Source organism: Corvus hawaiiensis, chromosome 1, assembly GCF_020740725.1.
Source record: "Corvus hawaiiensis isolate bCorHaw1 chromosome 1, bCorHaw1.pri.cur, whole genome shotgun sequence".
In the NCBI taxonomy this organism is placed as follows: domain Eukaryota; kingdom Metazoa; phylum Chordata; class Aves; order Passeriformes; family Corvidae; genus Corvus; species Corvus hawaiiensis.
Genome location: NC_063213.1, coordinates 92,888,682 through 92,914,024, shown reverse-complemented (window position 1 = coordinate 92,914,024; position 25,343 = coordinate 92,888,682). Strand labels below are relative to the sequence as shown.

Sequence of the window (25,343 nt, the reverse complement as noted above, 5' to 3'; positions counted from 1 at the left end):
CTGACGGCCCCGCCTGCCCGGCCCTGCAGCCCCGCGCTGACCCGCCCGGCCCGCGGCCTCCGGGACGATCCGGAACCGGCCCCGACCCGGCCCGGACCCACCCGGTTCTTCTCCAGTGGGCACGGCACTGCCGGAGAGCGCGGGACGCTCTGTCGCGACAGGCGGCGAGGGCAGCCCGGGGGCCTTCGGCAGCGGCGGCGCCGGCGAGAGCAGCGGCGGGAGCGGGGCCGGGGCAGGTGAGGGAGAGCGGGGCCGGTGAGGGAGAGCGGGGCCGGGCTGGGGCTTCGGGCAGGAACGGGGCTGTGGCCGGGGGCTGGGCGCCGGGGCAGGGCCGGGCCCCCCGGTGTGGCACGGCCACGGCCCCCGAGTGCGTTCGGTCAGCGGCCCCCGGTCTCTGCGCTCCCACCGACCCTCTTCCCGCCCCCCCCAGCATGGACACCGACCTGTACGACGAGTTTGGGAACTACATCGGGCCCGAGCTGGACTCGGACGATGATGACGACGAGCTGGGCCGAGAGTCCAAAGACCTGGACGAGGTGAGTGGGGTGGAGGGGAGAAGGGGCAGCGGGCCCCGGAGCCGGCGGGGTTCGTCCTGGCCGGAGCCTGAGCGGGGACGGGCCCGCGGCTGCTCCTGCCCCGTGCGGGGTCCGGTGAGACCGGGCAGTGCTGGCGTCTGAATGCCACGGCTCGGAGTGGGTTTGGTGTTTAAATTTTGAATTGACAAAATCCCTTCCTGGGGGAAAGGGAATGACAAAGGTCCTGCTGGAACCGCGGTGGGGACGGGGAGCTCCTGCGGCTCGGGCTGTGTTCGGCTGGTTTTGGTGTCAGTCCCATGGAGGGTCCGTGTTCCTTCAGGAGCCCCTCAGGAGGGAGCTGAGGCTGCAGCAGGGAGCCAGGGGGAGGCAGAGCAAGAGCCCACGGCCACCAGGGAACGGAAGGAGGACGGGGGGAGCGGAGGGGCTGCCCCAGGGGGGAAACGAGGGAGCCCCTTCCCATCTGCTGCTGGTCGGTGTGGGGTGGGGCTGTGTTACCCGGGTGTAGCTGTTGTGTTGTGCTCTGTGTGGCTGTTGTCTGTGTGAGTTGCTGCCTGTGCGGGTGTCCCTGCAGGCCCAGGGGCTGTTACTGATCCAGGTGCTGTGGGAAGAGCCGTGCTGCTCATCCAGGAGCTGCTCCCAGGGCACCTCTGTGGATGCTGGGGCTGCACTGGGGGTCCCTCGCTCGGGAGTGACCCCAGGGCTGTCCCCTTGGGTGGCTCTGCAGCAGCTGAGGGTGAGCCTTGGTTGCAGCTGGAGGATGATGATGATGATGATGACATGGGGGAGCACGATGAGGAGCACCCCGGGATGGAGGTGGTGCTGCACGAGGATAAGAAGTACTACCCCACAGCAGAGGAGGTCTATGGGCCTGAGGTGGAGACCATTGTGCAGGAGGAGGACACACAGCCACTCACTGGTGAGTGGGGAGGGAGCTGTGAGAGGGGGTGGAGGGAGGAGAAGGCTCTTAATGGATCCCTGGAAAGGGGAAATAATATTCCCTTCCTTCCTGCCTCTTTGGAGTCCCCTTGTAGCCTCAGGAGCTCTTTGCCTGATGTGTGCAGATTTAGGCACTTGTGATTTTTGCAAATCCGAACAAATGTGTTTTCGGAAGAACAGGAGTCAGCAGAGACTGGGAAGCTCTTTAAGGAAAAAGTAACTGCATTAAAGTCATCTCCTTTGGCCCCTCTACACTGGAATGATCCAGCTGGAAGGGCCCTGCAGTGACCATCCCATGCAGCTGAGAGAAGCTGTCAGCTGGAAAATCGAGGGGTTGTCGGCAAAACTCCCCATTCCTGGGGGCCACTCCTGACCCTGCTGGTTTGGGGGCTCTGGGAACAGTTTGTTGTTCTTTCTCTTGTTTCAGAGCCCATTATCAAACCTGTGAAAACCAAGAAGTTCTCCCTGATGGAGCAGACGCTGCCGGTCACTGTCTACGAAATGGAGTGAGTGTGGGGCTGGGGGAGGCAGAACTGGGGGCTTTTGTCTTACTGACCCCAGCACAGACCTGAGAGCAGCCAATTCCCAGGTTCTGAACCCAAAACAAGAGGAAGTGCAGGACAGACCATCTCACCGACGTTTTCCCTCCCCACCAGCAGCACAGGGCAGGGTTGGACACAAAAGGAGAATCTCACCTCAGGGGCTGAGATAAAGCTCCATAGCAACAGCTTGTGGCTCAGGAAACATTCTTGGAATGATTTGCATTGGAAGGGACCTTAAAACCCATCCAATCCCACCCCTGCCATGGGCAGGGACACCTTCCACTGTCCCAGGTTGCTCCAAGCCCCATCCAACCTGGCCTTGGACACTGGCAGGGATGGGGCAGCCACAGCTTCCCTGGCCAACCTGTAGCACACATCATATTGGGACATTTTGGGTTGATCCCAGTCTCAGATTAGGAACTGTTCCAGTTTCCACTGGGAATTTTTATGCTGCTGGGTGAGTGCAGAGTGCTGTGCAGTCAGCAGGACACTGCAGCTCTGCTGCCTGGGTGTGTTGGTTTTGTCCCAAAGCAGCTTCTTGGACACCAGGGCTGGGAGAAAACCTCCTGGAAAAATTTCCAAATGCATTAAAAATTGGAGATGTAATATCTCACACGAGTTTTCTATGGAATGAAAAGCATCATTTGCTTTTTCTGTTAAAAGTCTGATGTTGTGGTGGGTGGAGGGTCCGTGTCCCTGTGTGTGTGTGTGGTGTCTCTCTTTGGCATGAGCAGATGGAGCTGTGGGAGTCTCCTTAGGCTCATCTCTCCACTCACCACTTCATGGCCAGTCAGGGCTTTTCCCAGTTTTAAATGTTCATCTCCAGGTGTGGATCCCAGGACCAGGTGTGGCTGAGCAGCAGGTCCCTGGTGGTGAGCAGTCCCTGTGCCTGGCACCCAGCAGCCTCGTGTTTTCCAGAGGGGACAGGATGTTCCTGGAGCTGCTGTTCAGTCAGGGGTCCCTCAGCTGCCTGGAGGGGTTCAGCAGAGCTGGAGCAGAGCCCAAGAGCTGCTGGGGCTGGTTTTTCTCAGCCCTTGCTTTGGCTCAGTCGCTGACCTGGGCTCTGCATTATCCACCCCTTCCCTGATCCCTGTGTGCTCTGCTCATTCCATTTGTAATTAATTCCTTTTCCTCCTGTTTGTTGATATAAATGGTTAGCATGGGGCCAAGAGAAATTCCTTGTGGGATGTAGCCAGAAACCTGCAAGCTTGGTATTGATTTCCCATTTAGCCTTATTTTCAGACCAATTAGGAAGGTTTTAATCGGGGTTAGTATTGATTGCTGTATTTTTTAGCTCTTAATCAAAACATTTGACATTAAGAAGTCTATTGCATCAGTGAAAATTTAATCTGTTTAAAAAGGAGATTATTTGACAGCACTTACTCTCTGCAAGCCTCTGGCAGTGGCTGCATGTTTTATAGCCTCCCATTATTTTTTAGGGGTGGTAATTTAGGATCTCAATTATCTTTTGGCCAGCATCCATCCAGAAGTGACCAGCTCATCATTACCCAGCTCAGCTTCTGATTTGAAAAAGACTTAATTCCTTGAGTCCCTGGAATGTCACTGTATTAAGACTTGAAAATCAGAATTAATGGTCTGTGGAGCCCCTGGCTGCTTTCAAAGCTCCGTGGGGTGCTTGTTATCCAGTACCATGGTTTACCTGCCTGCCTGCCATGGTTTCAGTGGAAGTGCTTCATCATCTGAGAACATGGATGTGACTTTTGCTCCAGTACTGACTAGAAGAGAAGGAAAATATTCAATAATATTCCATTGCTGGCAGCTTTACCAGCTCCGTATCCTCCCACCCACTGCCATCTGTCTGGGACTCCAACTCTCTTGTCCTCCCCATCTGGAAAGTGGGATTCTTCCTCCGCAGGGCATTGGCAGGATAAAAGTTTGGCGAGGATTCAGGGGGCACCTTGGATAGAAAATGTAGCTGAAGCGGCACCTGCTTTTCTTAGACACAGCAGAAGCCTCCAACAGTCTTTTGTGTTTTGTTGCTGCAGTTTCCTGGCAGATCTGATGGACAACTCGGAGCTGATCCGGAATGTGACTCTGTGTGGGCACCTTCACCATGGCAAGGTACTGGGAATATCCAAAGTACAGGAGTGGTGATGGTGACCTCTCTGTTTGCTTTGCCAGCCCTCCTGGCCCCTGGTTCTCTGCAGCAGCACCTTCTGCTCCTCCTGCTCATGCACTTATTTATAGAATTCAAGGATGGATGGGGTTGGAAGGACCTTAAAGCCCATCCAGTCCCACCCCCTGCCACGGGCAGGGATACTTTCCACTATCCCAGGGTGCTCCAAGCCCTGTCCAGCCTGGCCTGGGACACTGCCAGGGATCCAGGGGCAGCCCCAGCTGCTCTGGGCACCCTGTGCCAGGGCCTGCCCACCCTCACAGGGAGGAATTTCTTGTCCTCCTCCGGCTTAAGGCCATTCCCCCTTGTCCTGGCGCTGCATTTCCCTGTGGAATGTGTAGATTTTTTTGTGGGTTGAATTTGTAGGTTTTGCAGTATCCTGCTCAGCGTGCTCTGTGCTGCTGCTGGAGGGATGGGGCTGTGTTTGTGTCTGTCTGAAGGGAGGCTCCTCCTGTCTCTGCTCTTTTCCAGACGTGTTTTGTTGACTGCCTGATAGAACAGACGCACCCGGAAATCCGGAAGCGCTACGACCAGGATGTGAGTGAGCTCCTGGGGTGTTCCTGCCCTGGGGAACACGGGGTGGCTTTTACACCCTGAGGGAGGGTGACTGTGCATGGGGACAAGGTGGTTCAGTGACTGGAATGTAGGATTGGGAAGCCAGAGCTCAGTCCTAATTCTGCTTCTGTCACTTACTTGTCACCTTAGTGATGTGTCAGAGTTACTGTGTCCTGCTTCAGACTGAATGTCTGATACCAAAATGTGAGACTCTAATTTTTGTTTTGCCTTTGCAGCTCTGCTACACTGATATATTGTTCACAGAGCAGGAGGTGAGTGGTTTTGTAGTGATTTTATCCAGTTGCCTCATGCTTTACTCACAGTTGCTGTAGGCAGTTTCCTCATCCATTTTAACGCCTTTCTGTGCCTTCCACATTTTGGTTATTTTTTTTATCAGTAAAACAATCTGCTCCTCTTGTTTGCCTCAGGAAGACTCCTGATCTAACTTCCTTCCCTCATCTCCATGTATGATTTTATAACCTGTGTAATGTTAAATCTACAGCAGAGTCACCCCAGTCTGGGGGTAATTCTTACTTTCTTTGAGAGAAAGAGGAGGAAGGGGTTTGCAGCAGTGGTAGATGAGGAAAAAAACCTATTTCAAAATAAATACATTTCTCTTTGTTTTCCTCAGCTCTGACTCCATGTGGTTGGGCATAAGTGGGAATGTTATTTTGTGTCGTGACCAGAACAATTCTTTGAAACACTTTTTTTTCCTCTTCTTAAAGTTCTGCTTTATACTGTGTGATCAAGTCTTGTGCTTTGAGGTGTAACTGGGTGGCAGCAGAGGGTGAAAGCACAAACAAACACCCACAGTCTGTCTCGGGTATTGCCTCCTCAGCTGAAATCAGGTGTGGAGGGTGTAGTGGTGGCTCACCAGTCTGACCAGTACGGATGGGAGAGCTGGGCACTTCAGTGATCTGAGGTTATTACTCTCTTCCAGGATGTCCTGGATGGATGTTTACTTCTTTTCACCTTTCTGTTTTTTCCTTGATCTTCTTCTGCATCTGTACATAGTGGTCCTTTTATTTGTTTTTTCTTTACCTGTATTCCTGGTTTCCTGTGTTTCAGAGGGGGGTGGGGATCAAGAGCACCCCAGTGACGATTGTTCTGCCGGACACCAAAGGAAAGTCTTTCCTCTTCAACATCATTGACACTCCAGGTGATTGTGCAATCCTGAAAATCCTGCTCTGGGAAGCACTTAGCTTTGTTCTGTACTTTTTATAGCTGATCCCAGCCTAGTCGTGAGCCTTCAGCTGAGTTCATTCCTGTGAAGTCACTTCCAGCAGTACTGACCCATAATGCCCCAGGATGCTTTGGCGTGAAGGGACCTTAAAGTCTGTCTAGTTCCAAGCCCCTGCCACGAGCAGGGAGAAGTCAGGCTTCTGTTTGTGATTAGCTGGCTTAAGTGAGGGCTGGTGAGGCTGAAGAGGTGTTTCACTCAAGCAGCACAGGTAGAATTTCCTTTCCCAGGTATTGCCATGTGCAGGGGGACCCTGCTTTGCTCAAATGCTGTTGCCCCACAGTGAGACTCAGCAAGTTCCTCAAGCCTCTGACAGGCTCCTGTGGAGGGAACATAATCACAGATCAGCTTGTAAGAAACTTTAGGAAAGAGGGTCTTGGGACACATCTGCTGAGCTACAGCTCAGGATGAGGGAAGTAAGAGCGCAGGAGGAGGCTGGGGGGAGAAGCATCTGTTGTCTTTGAGAAGAAATCTTCCTCCTTTTCCCAAAGTACTTGCACAGAGCTGTGGGGAAAACAGTCACAAATGTGAGGAAAAGTGCCTGTTTAACACATTGTTGTGTGCATTCTCAAAAAATAGCATTAGAGCTGAAGCTGAATCCCCACGGGGAGCTCTGGCAGCTGCTCCCAGGTCCCTGCCTCAGGAGGAGCCATCTCCGTTCTGCCTCTCTGGCTACCAGCAGCCAGAGGCATCTGCAGAGCCCCCCAGCTTCCCACCCTGTGTGCTGCTGCTGCACCAGGGCTCACTGTGCTTCTCACTGCCCACCTTTGTGTGGTTTTGAAGGTCACGTGAACTTTTCTGACGAGGTGACAGCCGGCCTTCGCATCTCGGATGGCGTCGTGCTCTTCATCGACGCGGCCGAGGGGGTGAGTGCCACCTTCTCCTGGGGGTCACATCACTCCCTCTGGAGTCTTTGCTTCTGCCTTAGCATGAAGGTCTGGGATGGGTTCAGCTTTCTGGGGTGAAGGGTTTTTGGAGGACGGTTTGGGAAGCGAGGGCAGCCAAGCCTCTGGCTGCTGTGTCCAGGCTGATTGATGCTGTGGCCCGTAGGCTGATTGTCTGACTTGTGTGCATCTCCATCCCCATGATACCTACAACTGAGCAGGTTATTTATATCAGAGATGTCCACAGGGTTGGATTCAAGGAATTTGGTTGGGTTGGCACTTATTTCTGAATTTCAGGAGAATTAACTGATTGCTGGTTGCTGAGCTGGGGCTTTTCTGCAGCCTGGCAGCAGAATAAGGGTCACTGGTTGCCTCTCACACCCCAGAGAGCATTTTGTGGAGGCTTTCCTGGGGCTCTGAGCTCGCTGTTCCCCACAGGTGATGCTGAACACAGAGAGGCTGATCAAGCACGCGGTGCAGGAGAGGCTGGCAGTGACTGTGTGCATCAACAAGATCGACAGACTCATCCTGGAGCTCAAACTGCCCCCCACAGATGCTTATTACAAACTCAGACACATCGTAGATGAAGTTAATGGGCTGATCAGGTGAGGGTGCTTGGGTGATGCATTGTTAATGCTTGCTGTCCCTGTGCCATGGCTCTCAATGAGCCCTGCATGTGCCTGAAAACTCATCAGTTTGTCTCTTGATATGTTCAATCATAGAAAATGGGCCAGGAAGAACCACTGGAAGTTCATCTCAGCCAATACATTGAATTAAGCAGGACTGGCTCTTCCTGCCAAGCCCCAGGGGATTTCATTTCCCCCACCCCATTTCACTTTTCCTCTATTAAAAAGCAGGGAAAGTGGACCTATGACCAGAGCAGGGAATTTGTGCTCCCAAATGTCTCAAGTACACTGAAATTATCCAGGTTGTATCCCAAATTGGAGGTTGAGATGTCTCAAAGCTCCTAAATACTTGCTACAAATCTAAAAGAGGATTTGCTGTCCCAACTCCTAAACAAGGATTATGATCCTGACACAGTCAAATCTTTTGCCAGCCTGGCTCAGGGAAGGGAGGGACATCTTGGTAGCCATGCATGGTTTCTGTGGGTTCTTCTGCATCCAGGGATTTTTTGACAGCATTCTGCGCTTCAAGTGTGTGTGGATTTGCACACAAGCTCCCTGGCATGTCTCTGTTCAGTGTGTGCTGGCATCAGGCAGCTTGGGAGCAGGGTAATTCACCCTGCCTAGCACGGCTGTGAGCTCATTAAACCTGTTTTGATTAAATCCTATCCCTGTATTATTTTTTCCCTTACTTGGTTGACCAACTTGGCTGCTTTTTCATGGGAAGAAAAATTCTCCCAGATAAAAAAATCTGAAGCGTTTGTGCTGGTAATTTTTTAGTTCCAGGATCTTTAAATCTTTGCACATTAATGCTTTGAAGTTTATAGGCAGAAAATGTTCCTGACCCTGAGATTCTGATGGCAAGCAAGCTGCAGCCTGTTTAAAGATGCTTTTTGGCAATGCAGGCTCCTTGCCTGTCACATACTGCTGTTGGGTGTGGGAAGTGGGTTGAAGTGTCTTCTTTGGTTCATAACATTGATTTGGTTTTATTTTTCTCCTCTCAGCATGTATTCCACCGACGAGAACCTCGTGCTGTCTCCCCTTCTGGGGAACGTGTGCTTCTCCAGCTCTCAGTACAGCATCTGCTTCACACTGGGGTCTTTTGCAAAGATTTATGCAGACACATATGGTGAGGATTAGCCAGAAACCTGATGCACTTCAACATCTCATTCCCCAACCTTTCTTGTGGAGGTTTTTGAAGCAGTTCAGCTTCCTCTGCACACGGCCAGTGTTTGTGTTCTGGAGTTGTTGGGAGTTGAGTGGTGCTGCAGAGCTGAGCCTCGGGGGTTAAAAAGCAAAACCACAGTTTTAGCAAGATATTTTCTCCTGATAAGTGTTTCTTGAGTCAGAAGCCAAGATTTTACACATACCCTAAGCAGGAATAACAAGCAGTTGAAGGCAGGTGTGTGCGTTGTGCTTTGCCTCCTCAGCAGCAGCTCAGGAGTGAAGCAGTTAAGCTCTCCCTGCCTTTTCCCAAAAGTCCGAGACTCAGCTGCAGCTGGGCACAAGCTTGGCCCACAAGGTTTTGCACTCTTGCCCTCTTTCTTTTTTAAGAAACTGTCTTTTTCTGGCTTGGATTTAATTTTCTGCTCCCCAGGTGCCCACTCAAGGCAATCTGCTGCATGTAGCAGCAGGCTCTGTGCTGGCATTAGCAGCTGCACAGCCCAGGTTTTTGAAGTCCCCCACTGGGGAATTTGGGGATCTGTAGGAGCCATGAGCAGGGGAAGAAGGAGGTTGTAAAGCAGCTGGGCCAGCTCTTGCAGAGAACTTGGCCTGAGGGAGGATGAAGTTGTAGAGGTCAGGGACTGATGGTGTCAGGATTGTCACATGTCCTGAGAGTTGGGAGCAGTAAATGAACTCCCTGGGTGTCACAGCGTTAACTCAGAGCTGCCGGGGTGAGACCCCCTCCTTGGGGGGCTGAGGACAGCACAGTTGGCAGGAGATGCCAACCAGGTTGGGCAGGCAGGAGCTGAGTTCTTGGAGTTGGGAATACTGGATTCTGGTCACCAGGGATTGCATGGGCAGCCACCACACGTCAGCTAACAGGAGTTAGAGCAGCTTAAGTGTCCAGACTGCAGCCACCAGGAAACTCCTTGTGTTCACACATCTGCCCACAGCAAAAGCTCGTTTGGAACCTGCTGTAGGTTCTCACCCTGTCCTGGTATTTGTAAATTCACTGTGACAGCCAGCACTGCACTGCACCTTCAGCACTGGATGTTTGGCTGTGTGCTTCCTGAGAAAGAGAAAGGAACCTGGAGATGTTCAGCAGGGCAGAAAATGCTGGTGCTGAGCCTGCAGGGCTGAGGGGTGGAGGCCGTTCCAGCACCTTGGCACTGCAGCAGCAGTCACAGCATTCCCATTTGGAAGTGCAGCAGATGTAGATGTAGCTGGGCTCCTGCAGCACTCCTCAGCTCTGACCCCGTGGGTAGCAGAGAACTGGAGTGTTCCTGGGAAGTCTGTGATCTGCAGTGTCCCTGGGCTGCTGGGGACATCCCCAGTGGACTCTTTCTGCTCATCTCTGCCTGGTCTCCCCAGGACAGCATTTAATCTTTCACTCAGAACTGGGACGAGGCATTCATTCATCAGCATCAGTTCATTAAATTGAATCCTCAGGCTTGTTTTAAAAGCCAAAAAATAAAGATTTCTAAGCTAAAAGAAATGCAGTGACATCTGAGAGACTTTTTCATTTGCTCTTTCCTTTAGGAGACATCAATTACCAGGAGTTTGCGAAGCGGCTTTGGGGCGACATCTACTTCAACCCGAAGACGTAAGAATCCTCTTCAAATGTCTGTTGCTTTATTCCTGGGGTTTTCCCTCCTTTCCCTGTAAAATGTGGACTAGATGACCATCCCAAGGTCACTCCTGATCCTATGATCCTGTGGGAATCATAGGGAAGGGTTGAGTCAGGCCTCCTGCCTGGCGTGAATCCGCACGGTCCTCCTGAATCCCGCAAGCAGGAGCAGAGAGGCTCCTCTGGCCTTCATCTGGAGTGAGTGAGCCTGGCCCACATGTCCCTGACAGCTTTGCAGGGGATGGGGAGGGAGCAGAGGAGGAGCTGGGAGGAGCAGAGGCTGTGTAGGGGGGCTGGCAGGCTGCAGTTCTTGCTCCTCACCTCTCTGGTCTCCAACAGCCGCAAGTTCACCAAAAAGGCCCCGACGAGCAGTTCCCAGCGCAGCTTTGTGGAGTTCATTCTGGAGCCCCTGTACAAGATCTTGGCTCAGGTCTGTAGTGGGTCATTCTCCCTCCCACAGCTCCAGGCAGGAGCAGCTGGGGCTGGGCACTGGGAGGTGGCTGGTGGGTCTGGTGTCTGTGGGACTCTCCTGTCCCAATCTGCACAGGGTGGGCTTAGAGCAATAGTTATTTCTTGCAAATGCAGCCCCGTATTTGCAGTGAATAGAACAGTCCTTGCTCTTCCTTATGTGCTTTGATAGCAGCCAAGTGACAGTGCTTGGACTTGGAGCAAAGACTTGGAGCACAAGTGGGATGAGGAGGAGCTGGGGCAGCTCAGCCTGGAGGAAAGAAGGCTCGGGGGGACCTTGTTGCTTTCTACAACTCCCTGACAGGAGGGGGCAGCCAGGGGCGGGTCGGGCTCTGCTCCCAGGGAACAAGGGACATTACAAGAGGAAATGGCCTCAGGTTGTGCAAGGGAGATTTAGATTGGAGATTAGAGAAAATTTCTTCCCCCAAAGGCTTATCCAGTCCTGGCACAGCTGCCCAGGGCAGTGGTGGAGTCACCATGCCTGGAGGGACTTAAAAGCCATGTGGATGTGGCACTTGGGGACTAACATGGGTTCGTGGTGGCCTTGGCAGTGCTGGGGGAATGATTGGCCTCGATGATCTTAGAGAGCTTTTCCAGCCTTAATGAGTCCATGATTCTATGATTTGACCCATCTGGCTCTCGTGTGAGCTCTAAAGCAGTGCAGGTGCAGAGCCCTGAGGGTGGTGGCTGGTGTGTGATGCTGCACTGGGGAACTACTGACAGGGACCCCCACAGTGAACCTGAGAGTGGGACTTGTTGTCTTGCAGGTGGTGGGGGACGTGGACACGACCCTGCCCAGGACTCTGGATGAGCTTGGCATCCACCTGACCAAGGAGGAATTGAAACTGAACATCCGGCCCCTCCTGCGGCTTGTCTGCAAGAAGTTCTTTGGGGAGTTCACAGGTAAAAGCTGTTTGTCTTCCCCTCCACAATCCTCCTTATGTCCCCAGTACCTCCCACCAAGAGTCAAGGGTTATATTTTGGCCAAGGAGTGCTAACTTGCACAGATCCTGCTCAGTTTCCCAAATCTAAACTATGAGGCCACTTGCCCCTAGGACAGCCTGGACACTGCTCACCTCTCCCCTGCTGCTGCATGTGCTGCAGTCACCCTGGCTTTGCCTTGTGTTTATGGAGTCCGTTTCTTTCCTCCACACTGGTTAACCTTTTCCTCACCAAGTGTTCCTGTTGCAGGCTTTGTGGACATGTGTGTGCAGCACATCCCCTCCCCGAAGGTGGGGGCCAAGACAAAAATCGAGCACACCTACACCGGCGGCGTGGACTCCGACCTGGGGGAGGCCATGAGCGAGTGCGACCCTGACGTAAGGAGACTCCTGTGTTGACTCTTGAGTGTGCAAAACCAAGGCAAACAGGCCCTGCTCCCCCTGTCCTGCCAGGGCAGCTGCCTCCCAGCCAGCCATCTGCACAGATTTGACTTGCAGCACTCTGAAACCTCTCATCCGACACTGGAACAAATCTCTTCGCTCCATGGAGCTTCAGCTGCCTGCCAGGGCAGCCCTGGAGAGAGGGAATTGTTTCACAGTGTTCAGAGAGGAACAGGACTAGGTCAGGACTCCAGAGCACGTGGGAGCTGCAGGGTGGTTTTGTGTCCTTTTGCAGTCTTTTTGTCCCTTTTCCTTGAAGTTTGATTCTCTCTCCAAACTCTAAAAAACTGCATGGTGCTGATAAAAATAACCCTGTGTTAGTTAGTCAGCACCTTTCCTCTCCCAGCCCTGCAAACCCTTCCTCCTCCAACAGCTTGCACTGAGCTGTCATTCAGAGTTGTCTGGAGCCACCAACGCTGGCAGCTGAGTGAGGAATTTGCCTGCGACTTTTGCTCTGATGTCTGCAGAGAAAATTAAATATCTTTTTTTAATGAGTTGTGATTATCCACATTAAACTCCACAGTGGTGACTGTCACCACATCACTAGTGTGAAGTGACCTTGTGGCACTGGAAGCTGTGATCTGGGGGGGCTCAGGTGCTTTGCCCTGAGTAGGTTTGCAGGCCAGCAGGTGACATTTCTCCTCATGGCTTTGTCCCAACCGCTATTTGCTGCTCTACAAGAATAAGGACAGGAGCTCCAGAAGAGTCCACCATGGTCATTCCAGGGCTTTCCATACAGGGCAAGGAGATGCAGGGCTTCAAGCACCAGGAACTAAAGGACTTGGCAAATCAGAACAATTATTTCTAAATTCCAGCCCATTAATCCCTTTTATCCACAAATCATAGAATATTCTGGGTTGGAAGAGATCCACAAGGATCATCAAAGTCCAGTCCCACCAGGTCTGTGTCAGTTTCTTGACTGTGTTTTGAAAGAGGCTCATTTCTCTCTCTCTGTGTCACGGGAAGGGTCCCTTGATGTGTCACACAACCAAAATGTACAGCACTGATGATGGTGTCCAGTTCCACGCCTTTGGCAGGGTGCTCAGCGGCACCATCCACGCTGGGCAGCCTGTGAAGGTCCTTGGGGAAAACTACACCCTGGAAGATGAGGAGGATTCCCAGATCTGCACTGTTGGACGCCTCTGGATCTCCGTTGCAAGGTACGGGAAGCTCTGGCAACGTGCTCGTTGGGAGAGGAATCAGCTGAGGGACTGGGAGGGAGGGAGAGCTGCCAGGGAGAGGGAGGAGGGTGGCACTGGAAGGTCTGAGGCTGCAGTGGTGCTCTCCTGCCTTTCAGGTATCACATTGAGGTGAACAGGGTTCCTGCTGGCAACTGGGTGCTGATCGAGGGCGTGGACCAGCCCATAGTGAAGACGGCGACAGTGACGGAGCCTCGGGGCAATGAGGAGGTACCGTGCCTGGCTGGCATTGCTCAGCCTTCCAGGGGGGCAAGTGATGGGCTACATCCCAAAAGCTCCCCTGGTGGGAGCTGGTGGGGTTAAAGAATCCCTGTCTGCCACGGTGCCAGGGCACAAGAGCCACTGAGGGAGAGAGAAGAGCTTCACATACTGTGTCTTACCCTGAGGACATAAAGGGATGCAGTTTCAGCTCTTTGTCCTCTCTGGTTGCAGGCTCAGATCTTCCGTCCCTTGAAGTTCAACACCACGTCTGTTATCAAAATAGCCGTGGAGCCAGTGAACCCCTCAGAGCTGCCCAAAATGCTCGATGGTCTCCGCAAAGTCAACAAGAGCTACCCCTCACTTACAACCAAGGTACTGCTAGGGGCAGTTGGATTAGATGATTTCCAGAGGTCCCTTCCAGCCTTAGCTGTTCTGTGATTCTGTGTGCGTGGGTGTTTCCAGCCTGTGCTGGGGGCAGCCTCTGGGCTGAGCTTCAAAATAATCCGTTTTTTACTATAGGTTATGTTTGTTGTGGGTCTTTCCGTGCTGTTTCAGTTGATCTCATAAATTATGTAGAAATAGCAGAAAAGTGTAAATCCAGCAGAAAAACACCCACCCTGCTGTGCCAGGGAAGCAGCTTTCTGCAGAGCCCAGCAGCACTTCCTGCTGGCAAAGGCTCTGGGAGCTTTCCTTGGGGTGTTCTGACTCCAACCAGTGTATTTAAGGCTGATCCTTCCTCAGGCTCGAGTAGGAGCCCAGCAGGCAGGAGCTGTGAGCAGGGGGGCTGCCAGCTGAATCCCTCTCTTGTCTTCCAGGTGGAAGAGTCTGGGGAGCACGTGATCCTGGGAACAGGAGAGCTGTACCTGGACTGTGTGATGCATGATCTGCGCAAGATGTACTCCGAGATTGACATCAAGGTGAGGGAATGAGAGAGGGCTTTTCCCACTGGAAACCCTGGACAGGGTTTTGTTTCCCTGTCTCAGAACGATGAGAAAATGAACCTGCCTGAACATACAGCATGGATTTTGTCACGTTCCTGTAAAAATAATAAAAAAAAGCTGTTAGGGTGTAAAAGGGCCTCTTAGAGCCTCACTGTGGCACCACTGGGACTGAGAGACTGCACACGGGCTTGGAGAGGAGTTTTCCATATTCCAGCCTTCCCCTGTGCTTCAGCCATTGCCTGGCTAGCATCAAATAAATAAATTTAGCAGAATTTTTCATACCTGGAATTGGATTTAAATTCTCCTGTCTCATTTGAATGAAGGAATTAGTGAAGCTGCCTGTGCAGCCTCAGTGCTTCATACACGACACTGATTTAAAACACTGCCAGCTGAACCGGTTTTTCCTTGTAGGTTTTTCCTTGTAGGTGTTCTGAGGTTTCAAACAGTCTTTTTACAAACAAAAAAATACTGGAAACCTTACAAACCTTTTGTTCTTGTAGGTGGCTGATCCAGTGGTGACATTCTGTGAGACAGTGGTGGAAACATCCTCCCTAAAGTGCTTTGCTGAGACACCCAACAAGAAGTAAGGGCCCCTGGGCAAGCTGGGCATGGGAGGGGGCAGAGGGAGGGTCTGTCCCCTCCAAGGGGGCTGTTCCCACTGGCTGTTGTCCACACAAGTGGCACATGCCTGAGTGAGCAGTGTCCCATTGACCTGAACTCCTCAGGAACACACCAGAGTCCCAGGGATGTTCCTGTGCTGTGTAGGAGCTCTGAGAATGGAGGGAATAAACAGATCCACATCCTCCTTTTTACCTAAGTGTCACACCTCAGCAGTTGTGAGAGCTGTTCTGGGATCCTGGGGCAGGTGCCAAAGGGCCCCGTGCTGCCTTCAGTAAATCCCCAAACAATTTCATGAGCCAAAGCTCTTCTCTTATCCATACATAATCTTGGATTTGTTCTTCCCAGTGATGCCCTGGAGCCTTTCAGCTGCTCTCATCTCCTTCCTCCAACACCTCACAGTGCATGTGATTGAAAGAGGGAGGCCTGGGAGGGAACATGGAGATCTCTGTGCACAGGATTGTTGCCATACCTGAATTTTCAGAGAAATCATGATCTGCTGACATTGGCTCTCCTGTGTTCCCCTGTGGTTTCTGTTCTTCTTGCCTTCCTTTATTCTGAGACAATCTTGCCATGTTTGGCATTTCCTTATTTCTGGGAACAGAGAGGTTCCGGTCTTCATGGAATCACAGAATGGTTTGGGTTGGAAGCAACCTTAAAGACCATCCAGTTCCAGCCCCTGCTGTGGGCAGGGACAGCTTCCACCAGACCAGGTTGTTCCCAGTCTTAGGTCAGGCTTTGATGTTCTGGGCACATGGAATGACCTGTGCTGGGGGCGGGTTTCAGGTGTTGGAGGGTTCTCTGAGGCAGCATCTGGTGTGTCAGACACAGCCCCCAGCTGCACTTTGCCTGGCCCATGGGCTCCCTGCTGCAGTGGATAGGGGCTGGACATGGGACAGGAGGGCTGGAGCCAGGCTGTCCCTCAGCTGTCTCTTTCTGGGGCTGAACAGGCTTCAGAGAGAAGTTGTTGAGCACCTGGGCTGTGTTCACAAGAACACAGGAACAGCAATGGGTGCAGGTGGCTTCATCAACCCAACTGCGTCCAGGCTGGGTGCAGTCAGAGAGTCACAGAATGGTGGAGTTATTAAGGTTGGAAAAGACCCTAAATGAAGTCCAGCTGTCAAGCCAGCACCACCATCATGTTCACCACTAAACCATGTCTACAAGTGCCACATCCACGTGTTTTTTGAACAGTTCCAGGGATGATGACTCCACCACTGCCCTGGGAAGTCTGTGCCAGGCCTTTACAACCTTTTCTGTGTAGAAATTTTCCCTAATATCTCACCCAAACCTCCTCTGGCTCAACTTGAGGCTGCTTCCTCTCATCCTGTCCTTAGTTCCCTGGCAGCAGAGCCCAACGCCCCCCACTGCTGCCCCCTCCTGTCAGGGAGTTGTGCAGAGCCAGAAGGTTCCCCCTGAGCCTCCTTTGCTCCAGGCTGGGCCCCCCCAGCTCCCTCAGCTGCTCCTGGGGCTCCAGCCCCATCCCAGCTCCGTTCCCTTCCCTGGACACATTCCAGCCCCTCAGTGTCTTTCTTGGCAGTGCAGGGCTGCCAGTCCCTGAGGTCTTCCCAGTTACTCCCATTTCCCTCACTGTGGCTGGTCGTGGCTGTCTCTCCTCAGGAACAAGATCACGATGATTGCTGAGCCCCTGGAGAAGGGACTGGCAGAGGACATTGAGAACGAAGTGGTGCAGATCACGTGGAACAGGTATGAGTGATCTGGGAGAGCAGGAATCCAGCCAAAAGTAAATAACTGGGGAAAAAGGGAATGCTGGGATCTGCAGGGTGCACAGTATCAGGCAGCAGCCTCTAGGCAGAGATCCTGGTCTGATTTTCGTGCCAGCCAGTCCGTGAGCATCCCTGGCTGGGACTGTTTTGTGCCTGAAGGGAACAGGGTTGTAAATATGTCCTGACTGCAGGTTGGATTCTTGTTCCTAAAGCTTCTTCCCATTCTCTCCTATCAGAAAGAAGCTGGGTGAATTCTTCCAGACCAAATACGACTGGGATTTGCTGGCTGCCCGTTCCATCTGGGCCTTCGGGCCAGACGCCACTGGCCCAAACATCCTGGTAGATGACACCCTGCCCTCAGAGGTGAGGAGTGAGACCTTCGTTCTGTGGTGCCAGGAGGTGCCCACTTCTCCCAGAACTTTCAGCAAGGCCCTGGTGCCTTTGGGGTGTTCATTGTTTGCCACAGCTCAGACCTGCTGCACTTCCCCCACGATGATCCTACACTGGTTACCAGGTCACCTGTTATTTTTCAGGTGTTGCTGTTTGGGCCAATGTCCTCAAATTGCCAAAATTTGCAACTAATGGCCCTGCCTTTCAGGATCACCAAAACATTGTCTCTTAATTTATAGTGCTCTAGAAATTACATAATGCTCATGCTCTTGAGCTGTGGAGGGAGGAGTGGACATTGGGGGCACATGGGGACATTGCTGCTCTTTTGGAAACTGGCTTTTAAACACTGGGTAATGTGTGTTAGTAGCTGTGATGAGGTGTGGTCTCTGAAGCTGTCTGTCTGTCTGTCTGTCTGTCTCTAGGTAGACAAGTCTCTGCTGGGCTCGGTGAAGGACAGCATCGTGCAGGGCTTCCAGTGGGGGACCAGGGAAGGGCCCCTCTGTGATGAATGTAAGTGGGACCTACGGGGAAATTGAGATAATGAGGTCTTGATTGAATTCTTCCATCTCTAAGCAGTCAGGTGTTCCAGGCTGGGCAGGGCTTGGAGCAGCCTGGTCTAGTGGAAGGTGTCCCTGCCCGTGGCAAGGAGTTGGACTAGATCAGCTTCAAGGCTCCTTCCAACCCGAATCATTCCGTGATTCTCTGATATGCAGGGTTATGATGTGGTCATGCTTTCCCTGCTGGAATTAAATTTAGGAGAACTGCTGGTGGCTCTGGGCATTTGGGCATCTGGGGATGTGGTTGGTGCTGGCAGAGACGTCCCCTGGGGTCACTGGCTGTCATTTCTCCCTTCGCAGTGATCCGCAACGTGAAGTTCAAGATCCTGGACGCGGTGATTGCTCAGGAGCCCTTGCACCGAGGTGGAGGGCAGATCATCCCCACAGCCCGCAGGGTTGTGTACTCTGCCTTCCTCATGGTGAGGGTTTGCTGTGTACTGGGCTGGTCCCCACGGATCTGCCCCGGGATGTGGGTTCACACTGACTCATTCACCCATGAGTGTCCCCAGCGCCCTTGTGGGCTGGCACACGAGTCCTACAGGCAGTCATGTTCCAGCCTGGATGGAAACTGGTGTGCTTCTGCTCGCTCTTCCCTTCTTGCTCCTGCTGGGCTTGCTGGCAAGGGTGGGCATGGGCAGAAGAGAGGCATGTGACTCATGGCCAGAGGGAAAAAAATGTCCTTCCAGTGTTTGTGATGTTGGTTTGGGCAGCCATGGGGCAGCAGGATCCCTGTAATCCCATCAGGCGCTGGGTTTGACCAGAGAACTTGAGCTGTGCCGGTGCTGGTGCTCAGTGGCTCGTGTCCCTGTCCCCTCACAGGCCACCCCTCGCCTGATGGAGCCCTACTACTTCGTGGAGGTGCAGGCCCCTGCCGACTGCGTGTCCGCCGTGTACACGGTGCTGGCCCGGCGCAGGTGAGCCGCTCCCCGCTGCCAGCAGTGGGGGTTTGCAAAGCAGCAGCGTTGGCATCTGGGCTGTTGGAGAGTTCCACAGTCCTGGCACTGGTGCAGAGGGTGAAGTCTGCATGAAGTGACAGCTGGAAGCCTCCTGACTGATCCTGGCCCTGAGCAGTGCGGGGAGGGATGTTCAGGATCATGCACAGCCTTTGGGTTGTGCCTGGTTCTTCCTGAGTGTCAGAGAGGAGAAGGTACAAAGGGATGTGCTCAGACCTGGGGCCCCAGCACAGGAAGGACTTGGGCCTCTTCCAGTGGCTCCAGAGGAGGCTGGGAAGATGCTCAGGGGGCTGGAGCGACTTCCCTATAAAAACGGGTTGGGAGATCTGGGGTGGTTCAGCCTGGAGAAGAGAAGGCTCCAGTGAGACCTTAGAGCCCCTTCCAGTGCCTAAAGGGGCTCCAGGAGAGCTGGATAAGGGCCTGGAGTGCCAGGGAAAGGGGGAATGGCTTCCCACTTCCAGAGGGCAGGGTTAGATGGAATACTGGGGAGAAAATCTTCTCTGTGAGGGTGGGGGTGCCCAGAGCAGCTGTGGCTGCCCCTGGATCCCTGGAAGTGTCCAAGGCCAGGTTGGATGGAGCTTGGAGCACCCTGGGATAGGGGAAGGTGTCCCTGCCCACGGTAGAGGGGATGGAGCTGTGTGGGGTTCAAGGTCCCTTCCCATCCAGCCCATTCCATGACTCTGTGACACAAAGGAAGACCAATCCTTTGACACGTTTGCAGAGGCCACGTGACGCAGGATGCTCCGATCCCAGGCTCTCCGCTCTACACCATCAAAGCCTTCATCCCAGCCATTGATTCCTTTGGGTTTGAGACAGATTTGAGGACCCACACACAGGGACAAGCCTTCTCTCTCTCTGTCTTCCACCACTGGCAGGTGAGTCCGTGCCCTGGGGAGGTGGGGAAGAGGGACAGGTAGGATCAGGCACCAGGTAGGTGCTCTCAGTGCCACAGCTCCCACGGGGCAGGAAAGCTCTGGAGAACATCCTCAAAGGATCTTGGGGAGGCTTTGTGCACCAGCTGGTCCACGTCTGCCAGGGCTTTGTTCCAAGTCCCATCACTCCCAGTCCTAGTGAGGGAGCCCTGAAAGCTGCTGCTGGCTGAATGTCAGGATCCTGCAGTGCCTGGGGAGAGCACATCCCCCTTGGGAGGAGGGAACCTGTTTGGGTCCACTTCATGCTCTGCAGCCTGGGCAGCAGAAGTCTTGGTGTGGGGCTCAGACTCACTGATCTGCCTTAGGAAGTTTGATCTGTGCCACTCTTCAGCTTTGCCTCTCAGAAGTGGTGTTTTAAACCTGCAGGAAACAAAGTTTGGGACGAAATACTGTTCTCTGGCCACTTCTGTGTCTGGGGCAGATCAGGTCCTGTGGGAGCCGCAGCTGTGAGGTGCACAGTGATTTGGGGTACAGCTCCATGAGAGCAGCAGCTGCAGTCTGAGCCCTGGGCCCTGGCCTGAAGGTTGATACGTCAAAGCCCAAGGCTCAGCTCTGAAACAATAAGCATGCCTGGTTTGTGGAGGGGGTTGTGCTGACCAGGACTTGCATGAATTGTTCTGTTAGGATGTGTTTAGGGGTCTTACAGTACTCCCTGGGGAAGGTAGGACGTGTCCCTGGGAGTTTTCAGCGCTGTATCAGTGACTTCTCACGGGCACAATCACCAGCGGTGACATGAGTTTGTGTGTGCCAGGAGAGCAGACGGGGTGTTGGGGTGTCTGTGGGGCCCAGGGGTGTTTCCTGTTGCAGCTGGGGTCTCCAGGAGGTTGAGCCAGCCCCAACATTGCGCTCACATCCTGACCTTGTGTTTCAGATTGTGCCTGGTGACCCCTTGGACAAGAGCATCGTCATCCGGCCGCTGGAGCCGCAGCCAGCCCCACACCTGGCCAGGGAGTTCATGATCAAGACCAGGCGTAGGAAGGTAGGTCTGGGACAAGTCCCTGTAGTGTCCCTCTGTCCCAGCAGCTGAGCTCTTGCAGTGTTGTCCCTCAGGTGTGCCACGTCCCCTCTGTGTTCCCAGAGTGGTCTGATGTCCTTTGTGCCCCAGGACTTGCCCGTGCTGCCTGTCAGAGCCTGTCGGTCCCATCAGTGACTCCAGCCAAAAACAGGATCCTGTGGCCTCTGCTGAGCCCCGCTCCCTCCCCAGCCCCTCTGACCCCTCAGTGGCCTAGTGTAGCCCCCTTGTCCACCAGAAACAGCAGGAACTGGTTTCTGTGCTGGTTTAGTGAGCTGGGCTGAGGGGCTCCCAGGGCTGCAGAGGGAATCAAGCTCCCCTGTGGGAGGGCAGTGAGCTGGTAAATGTGCTCAGCAGCAGAAACTACGTTTGCAGGTTCCTGAGGGTTGTTAGATGCCCTCAAGCTGCAGAGAAGCACCTCGTGCCTTTATTGGAGCCTGGAAATTTATCTTTCTGCAGGACCCAGGGTCTCTTCAGTGGGCTCTCTGGGCAGTGGCTGTATGGGGAGTAACCCTGGCTTTGTGTTACCCTGCAGGGCCTGAGTGAGGACGTGAGCATCAGCAAGTTCTTCGACGACCCTATGTTGCTGGAACTGGCCAAGCAAGATGTCGTTCTCAACTACCCCATGTGAACCTGCTGCCCTGGCATGGGGGCTGACCCAAGCCCTGGCTGGCGTCCACTGGTCCTTCCCCATCCCTGCTTGCCCAGCTCTGGCTCCTGGAGGCTCAGGGCAGGCAGGGAGCTGCTCCTCAGGTTGCTCTTCCATGGCTGTAGGAGTCTCCCTGGGCATTCATGGACCAGCTGTGGGCATTCTCCATACAGGGAGCAGCCCAGACCCAGAGCCCTGATCCACTCTGTATCGTTCAGGCTCCAGCTGCTGTTGCCTCCAGCAAGGTTTTCCCTTTGGATAGGCTCCTCCAGCACACGGAGCTGAGCAGTGTGAATATGGATTCCTGAGGACTGGGCCTCAACTGTGTCAAGCATTTCAGGCAGCTGAGAAAGGGGGGTTGGTGGGAGGGATGCTGGGGGGGGCATTGCTTCTACCAACCTCCCCAGGAGGAGAGATAAGTGTGCTTTCACCTTTTTGTACCCCTTTTTTTGAACCCTTGTAAACATTTAGTACAAACTTCCAGGCTTGGCTTAGTCTGATGGTGCCCAGACATGGCAGTGCTGGGGGAGGCTCTGCTGTCCCAGTGCTTCCAGTACACACTGTCCTGATTGCCCACATCCTCAGCCCCAGTTGCCCCTGGCCTCAGCACTGTCCCAGTCCCAAGGACTCATGTCTCCTGGCTATCCCACTCCTGTGGTAATGAACGCACCAGCCAGCCCAGGCCTATTTTTTTCCTTTCTCACTCAATCTTGCAGAGTTTTCAGGGATTTCATCAGCTGCTCATCCTCTGAAAGGTTTTTGGTGCTCCCTCTCCTCTCCCCTGCTCTGTCTCTCTCTCTGAACTCTGCCCCAGTTCAGTCCCAAGTACGTGCTGTGGAACCAGGGCTGATTTACATCTCCTGGGGCCATTTCCTGCCCTCCCTGTCCCCTGGCTGCCCCCAGCCTGAGCTGGCCTGGTACTGCCCCCATGCTGCCGTGACAAGTTTGGCCCTGGCAGCCTCGTTCATCCCAGAGACACCACTGGGAACCTGTCCCAGAGCATCCCTGCGCTTGGAGGGGCTTGAGATGGCCCTGGGGCACCAGCACATGGAGAGCAGTGGATAAAGCCAAGGACAACCTCCTCCCCTCCCTCCCAAAACCTGCCAGCTGCTGGTGGAAACTGGGGGCACTGGGCTGACGTAAGCACAGGGGATAGGAAGCACCCACGGGACAGCACATCCAGCCATCCCACTGTGTGCTGGGTGGCTGCGGAAACTGGATGTTGTGGGGGGTAATTCAGGGCCAGTGAGTGGAGCATCAAAACCTCGGAAGGGAAGGATTTCCTGTCAGCAGACAATGGCATCGCCCCCCAGGCCATGCTGCTGCCCCACCCCATCGCCCAGCAGGAGGGAGCCGGGGCTCCAGCCCTATCACCAGGCTCAGCCTTTCCTGCCAGGGGAGTCCCCCTCACTTCCCACGTCCGCCCTGGCACCACGGCCTCGCTGATGGTGTGTTCCCCCTCTGTCCTGGGGGAGAGTGGGGCTCAATCCTGGCTTGATGCAAGCAGAATACAACCCTGGAACCCCCATGGCCTCGCTGGGGGTCACCTCCCAGTACAGCCCAGCACCAAACTGGGCCCCCAGGGACCGGGCCAGGCGTCTGCTGGAGCAAAGCCTGGATTGCCCCCGCCAGGGCTGCGGCGGGATCAGTGTCCGGGGCTGGCGGTGCTCGGTGCTGCTCTGCACGTCCCGGGGCTCGGGGATGGCCCCTGGCTCCGGAGCCAAGAGCTGCTCGGGGCGGGTTTGACATCCATCATCGCAGCCTCGGGCTTTCCAGGGCTGGATAACGGGGCCGGACGGGGCCCTGGGGCCACCCGCGGATGGGCAGCGATGCCGGTCGCACCTGGAGAGCAGAACCCCGAGGCTGCGATGCCCAATGGGTCCCTGCGGGTCCGAGCATCGCCCCGGCCGTCACCCCGGGAGAGGGCGGCGGGACGCGGCCGGGCAGGCGTGGGAAGGAGCCGGTTCCCACGCAGGCTCTGACCCGGGGCAGCCGCGGACCTGGCCCCGCGCACGCGAGCTGGGATTTTCCGAGGAAACGGCTCTGCCCTGGGAATGGGGGCTGTGCGGCTGGACCCTGCCCCCAGCCCCTGCCATGCGGCTGGAATTTCCCCACACAAAGGATCTGTGCGGGTGTAGGATGCCCCAAGGGCTGTGCCTGCCCGGGCCGTGGCGCAGGTAAACTGAGGCACGTGGAATCACGCACTGGGGCACCGGGGGCTCCATCCTTGGCATGAGTGGGTCAGGGCTCAGCTCTGGGACACACCCTGGGGGATGTGCCCCCACCCTCAGCGGGGCCATCAGCAATGAGTGACCCTGTGTTGGCCCGCCCAGTTGTCCCCGTTTGTCCCCATCCCAGGGACTTGGGAGGTCCCACAGGACACAGCACCCTGAGCACCCATTTCCCTGTGGGATGAGCCCCCAGCCTGCGCTGTCCCCCTGTCTCCGCCCTGCTCCTGGGACCCTGACAACCGTCCTGCTTCGACTGGCCTCATGCCTGTCTGGCTCCCAGTGCCTCCACCCTGCTCCTGGTACCCCTGTCCACAGCCCCATTCCCCCTGTCCCCACCTGTTCCCTGTGTCCTTGTGCATGTCCTGCTCCTGATCCCCCATCCCACCCTGCTTTGGTTTCCCTGTCTCCACCCACCCCAGTCCCTATCCTGCTTCTCAGTGTCCCTATTCCCACCCTGCTCCTGCTCTCCTCATTCCCATCCTGCTTCCATTGTCCCCATCACCCATTCTGCTCCCAGAGCCTCCATAATTCTCCTACTCCAATGTCCCAATCCCCCTCCAGTGTCCCCTTCTTGGTCCCATTGCCCCCATCCTGCCCCTGCTGTTCATCCTGTTTCCACTGTCCCCATCACTGTCCTGCTCTCTGTGTCCCTGACCTCATCCTGCTTGCAGTGCCCATGTCCCTGTCCTGCTTCCGATTTCCCCATCCCATCCTTCTCCTGTCCCTACACTGCTCCCAATGTCCCTGGTTTCCACCCTGCTGCTGATGTCCCCATCCTCATCCTGCTCCTGGTGCACCTGTCCTGCTGCCCATGTCCCTGTTCCCATCCTGCTCCCAGTGTCCTTGTCCCTGCCCAGCTTCTGATGCCCCATCTCCACCCTGTTCTTGGTGTCCCTTGTCCCCACCCTGCCCCTGTCCTGTGCTCCATATCCCTATTCTCACCCTGTTCCTAATGCCCTCATTCCCATTCTGCTCCAGATGCCCCCATCCCCGCACCTGTCCCAGTGCCCCCATCCTGCTCCTGGTGTCCCTGTCCACAGCCCTGCTCGCACTGTCCCCGTTCTTGTCTTGATCCCCATGTGCCTGTACCCATCCTGCGCCCTGTGTCCTTGTCCCTGACTTGCTTCTGATTCCCCCATCTCAGCCTGCTCCCAATGTCCCTGCTCCTGATCTCCTCATCCCCATCCTGCTCCTGGTGTCCCTGTCCACAGCCCCACTTCCAGTGTCCCCATTCCTGTCCTGCTCTCCATGTCTCTGTCCCTATCCTCCTTCCTGTGTCCTCATTCCCCTTCTGCTCCTGGTGCCCCAATCCCACCCTGCCCCACTCCCTGTCCAGCTCCCTATGTCCCCGTCCTCATCCTGCTCCTGCTCTCCCCATCCCCATCTTGCTCCCAGTGTCCCCATCACCCATTTTGCTCCCAGTGCCTCCATATTTGTTCTGCTCTCTATGTCCCCATCCCCCTCCCAGCATCTTTGTCCCCTTCTTGCTTCCATTGCCTTCATCCTGCTCCTGGTGTCTATCCACAGCCCTGTTCCCACTGTCCCCATCATTCTCCTGCTCCCTGTGTCCTCGTCCCTGTCCTGCTCCTGATGCCCCCATTCCTCCGTTTTGGTCTCCACATCCCCACCCTGCCCCAGTCCCTGTCCAGCTCCCTATGTCCCTGTCCTCACCCTGCTCCTGATGCCCCCCATCCACACCCTGCTTGTGGTGTCCCTGTCCACAGCCCTGCTCCAGTGTTCCTTCCTATTCTAGTCCTGCTCCCCATGTCCTGTCCTGCTCCCTGTCCTTGTCCCTATCGCCACGCTGCTGCTGTCCCCATGCTGACCCCGCTCTGTGTC

The 25,343-nt window shown here is 54.7% G+C and overlaps 1 protein-coding gene across 1 annotated transcript; it reads left to right on the top strand.

Annotated features, from left to right (window-relative positions):
• The first annotated feature begins 172 nt into the window (after nt 1–172).
• On the top strand, nt 173–21,756 carry EFTUD2 (elongation factor Tu GTP binding domain containing 2). The gene is made up of 28 exons (XM_048313485.1): nt 173–236; nt 431–536; nt 1,287–1,452; nt 1,900–1,978; nt 4,021–4,096; nt 4,623–4,688; nt 4,943–4,978; nt 5,775–5,865; nt 6,730–6,812; nt 7,269–7,435; nt 8,458–8,582; nt 10,157–10,220; nt 10,584–10,674; nt 11,480–11,615; nt 11,904–12,031; nt 13,061–13,254; nt 13,392–13,503; nt 13,726–13,866; nt 14,310–14,411; nt 14,936–15,018; nt 16,674–16,760; nt 17,017–17,143; nt 17,593–17,680; nt 18,028–18,146; nt 18,547–18,641; nt 19,402–19,555; nt 20,484–20,591; nt 21,160–21,756. Exons 2-28 carry the CDS (start codon nt 432–434, stop codon nt 21,253–21,255), a joined length of 2,919 nt encoding a protein of 972 aa, XP_048169442.1. The 5' UTR covers nt 173–236; nt 431; the 3' UTR covers nt 21,256–21,756.
• Nucleotides 21,757–25,343: the final 3,587 nt, after the last annotated feature.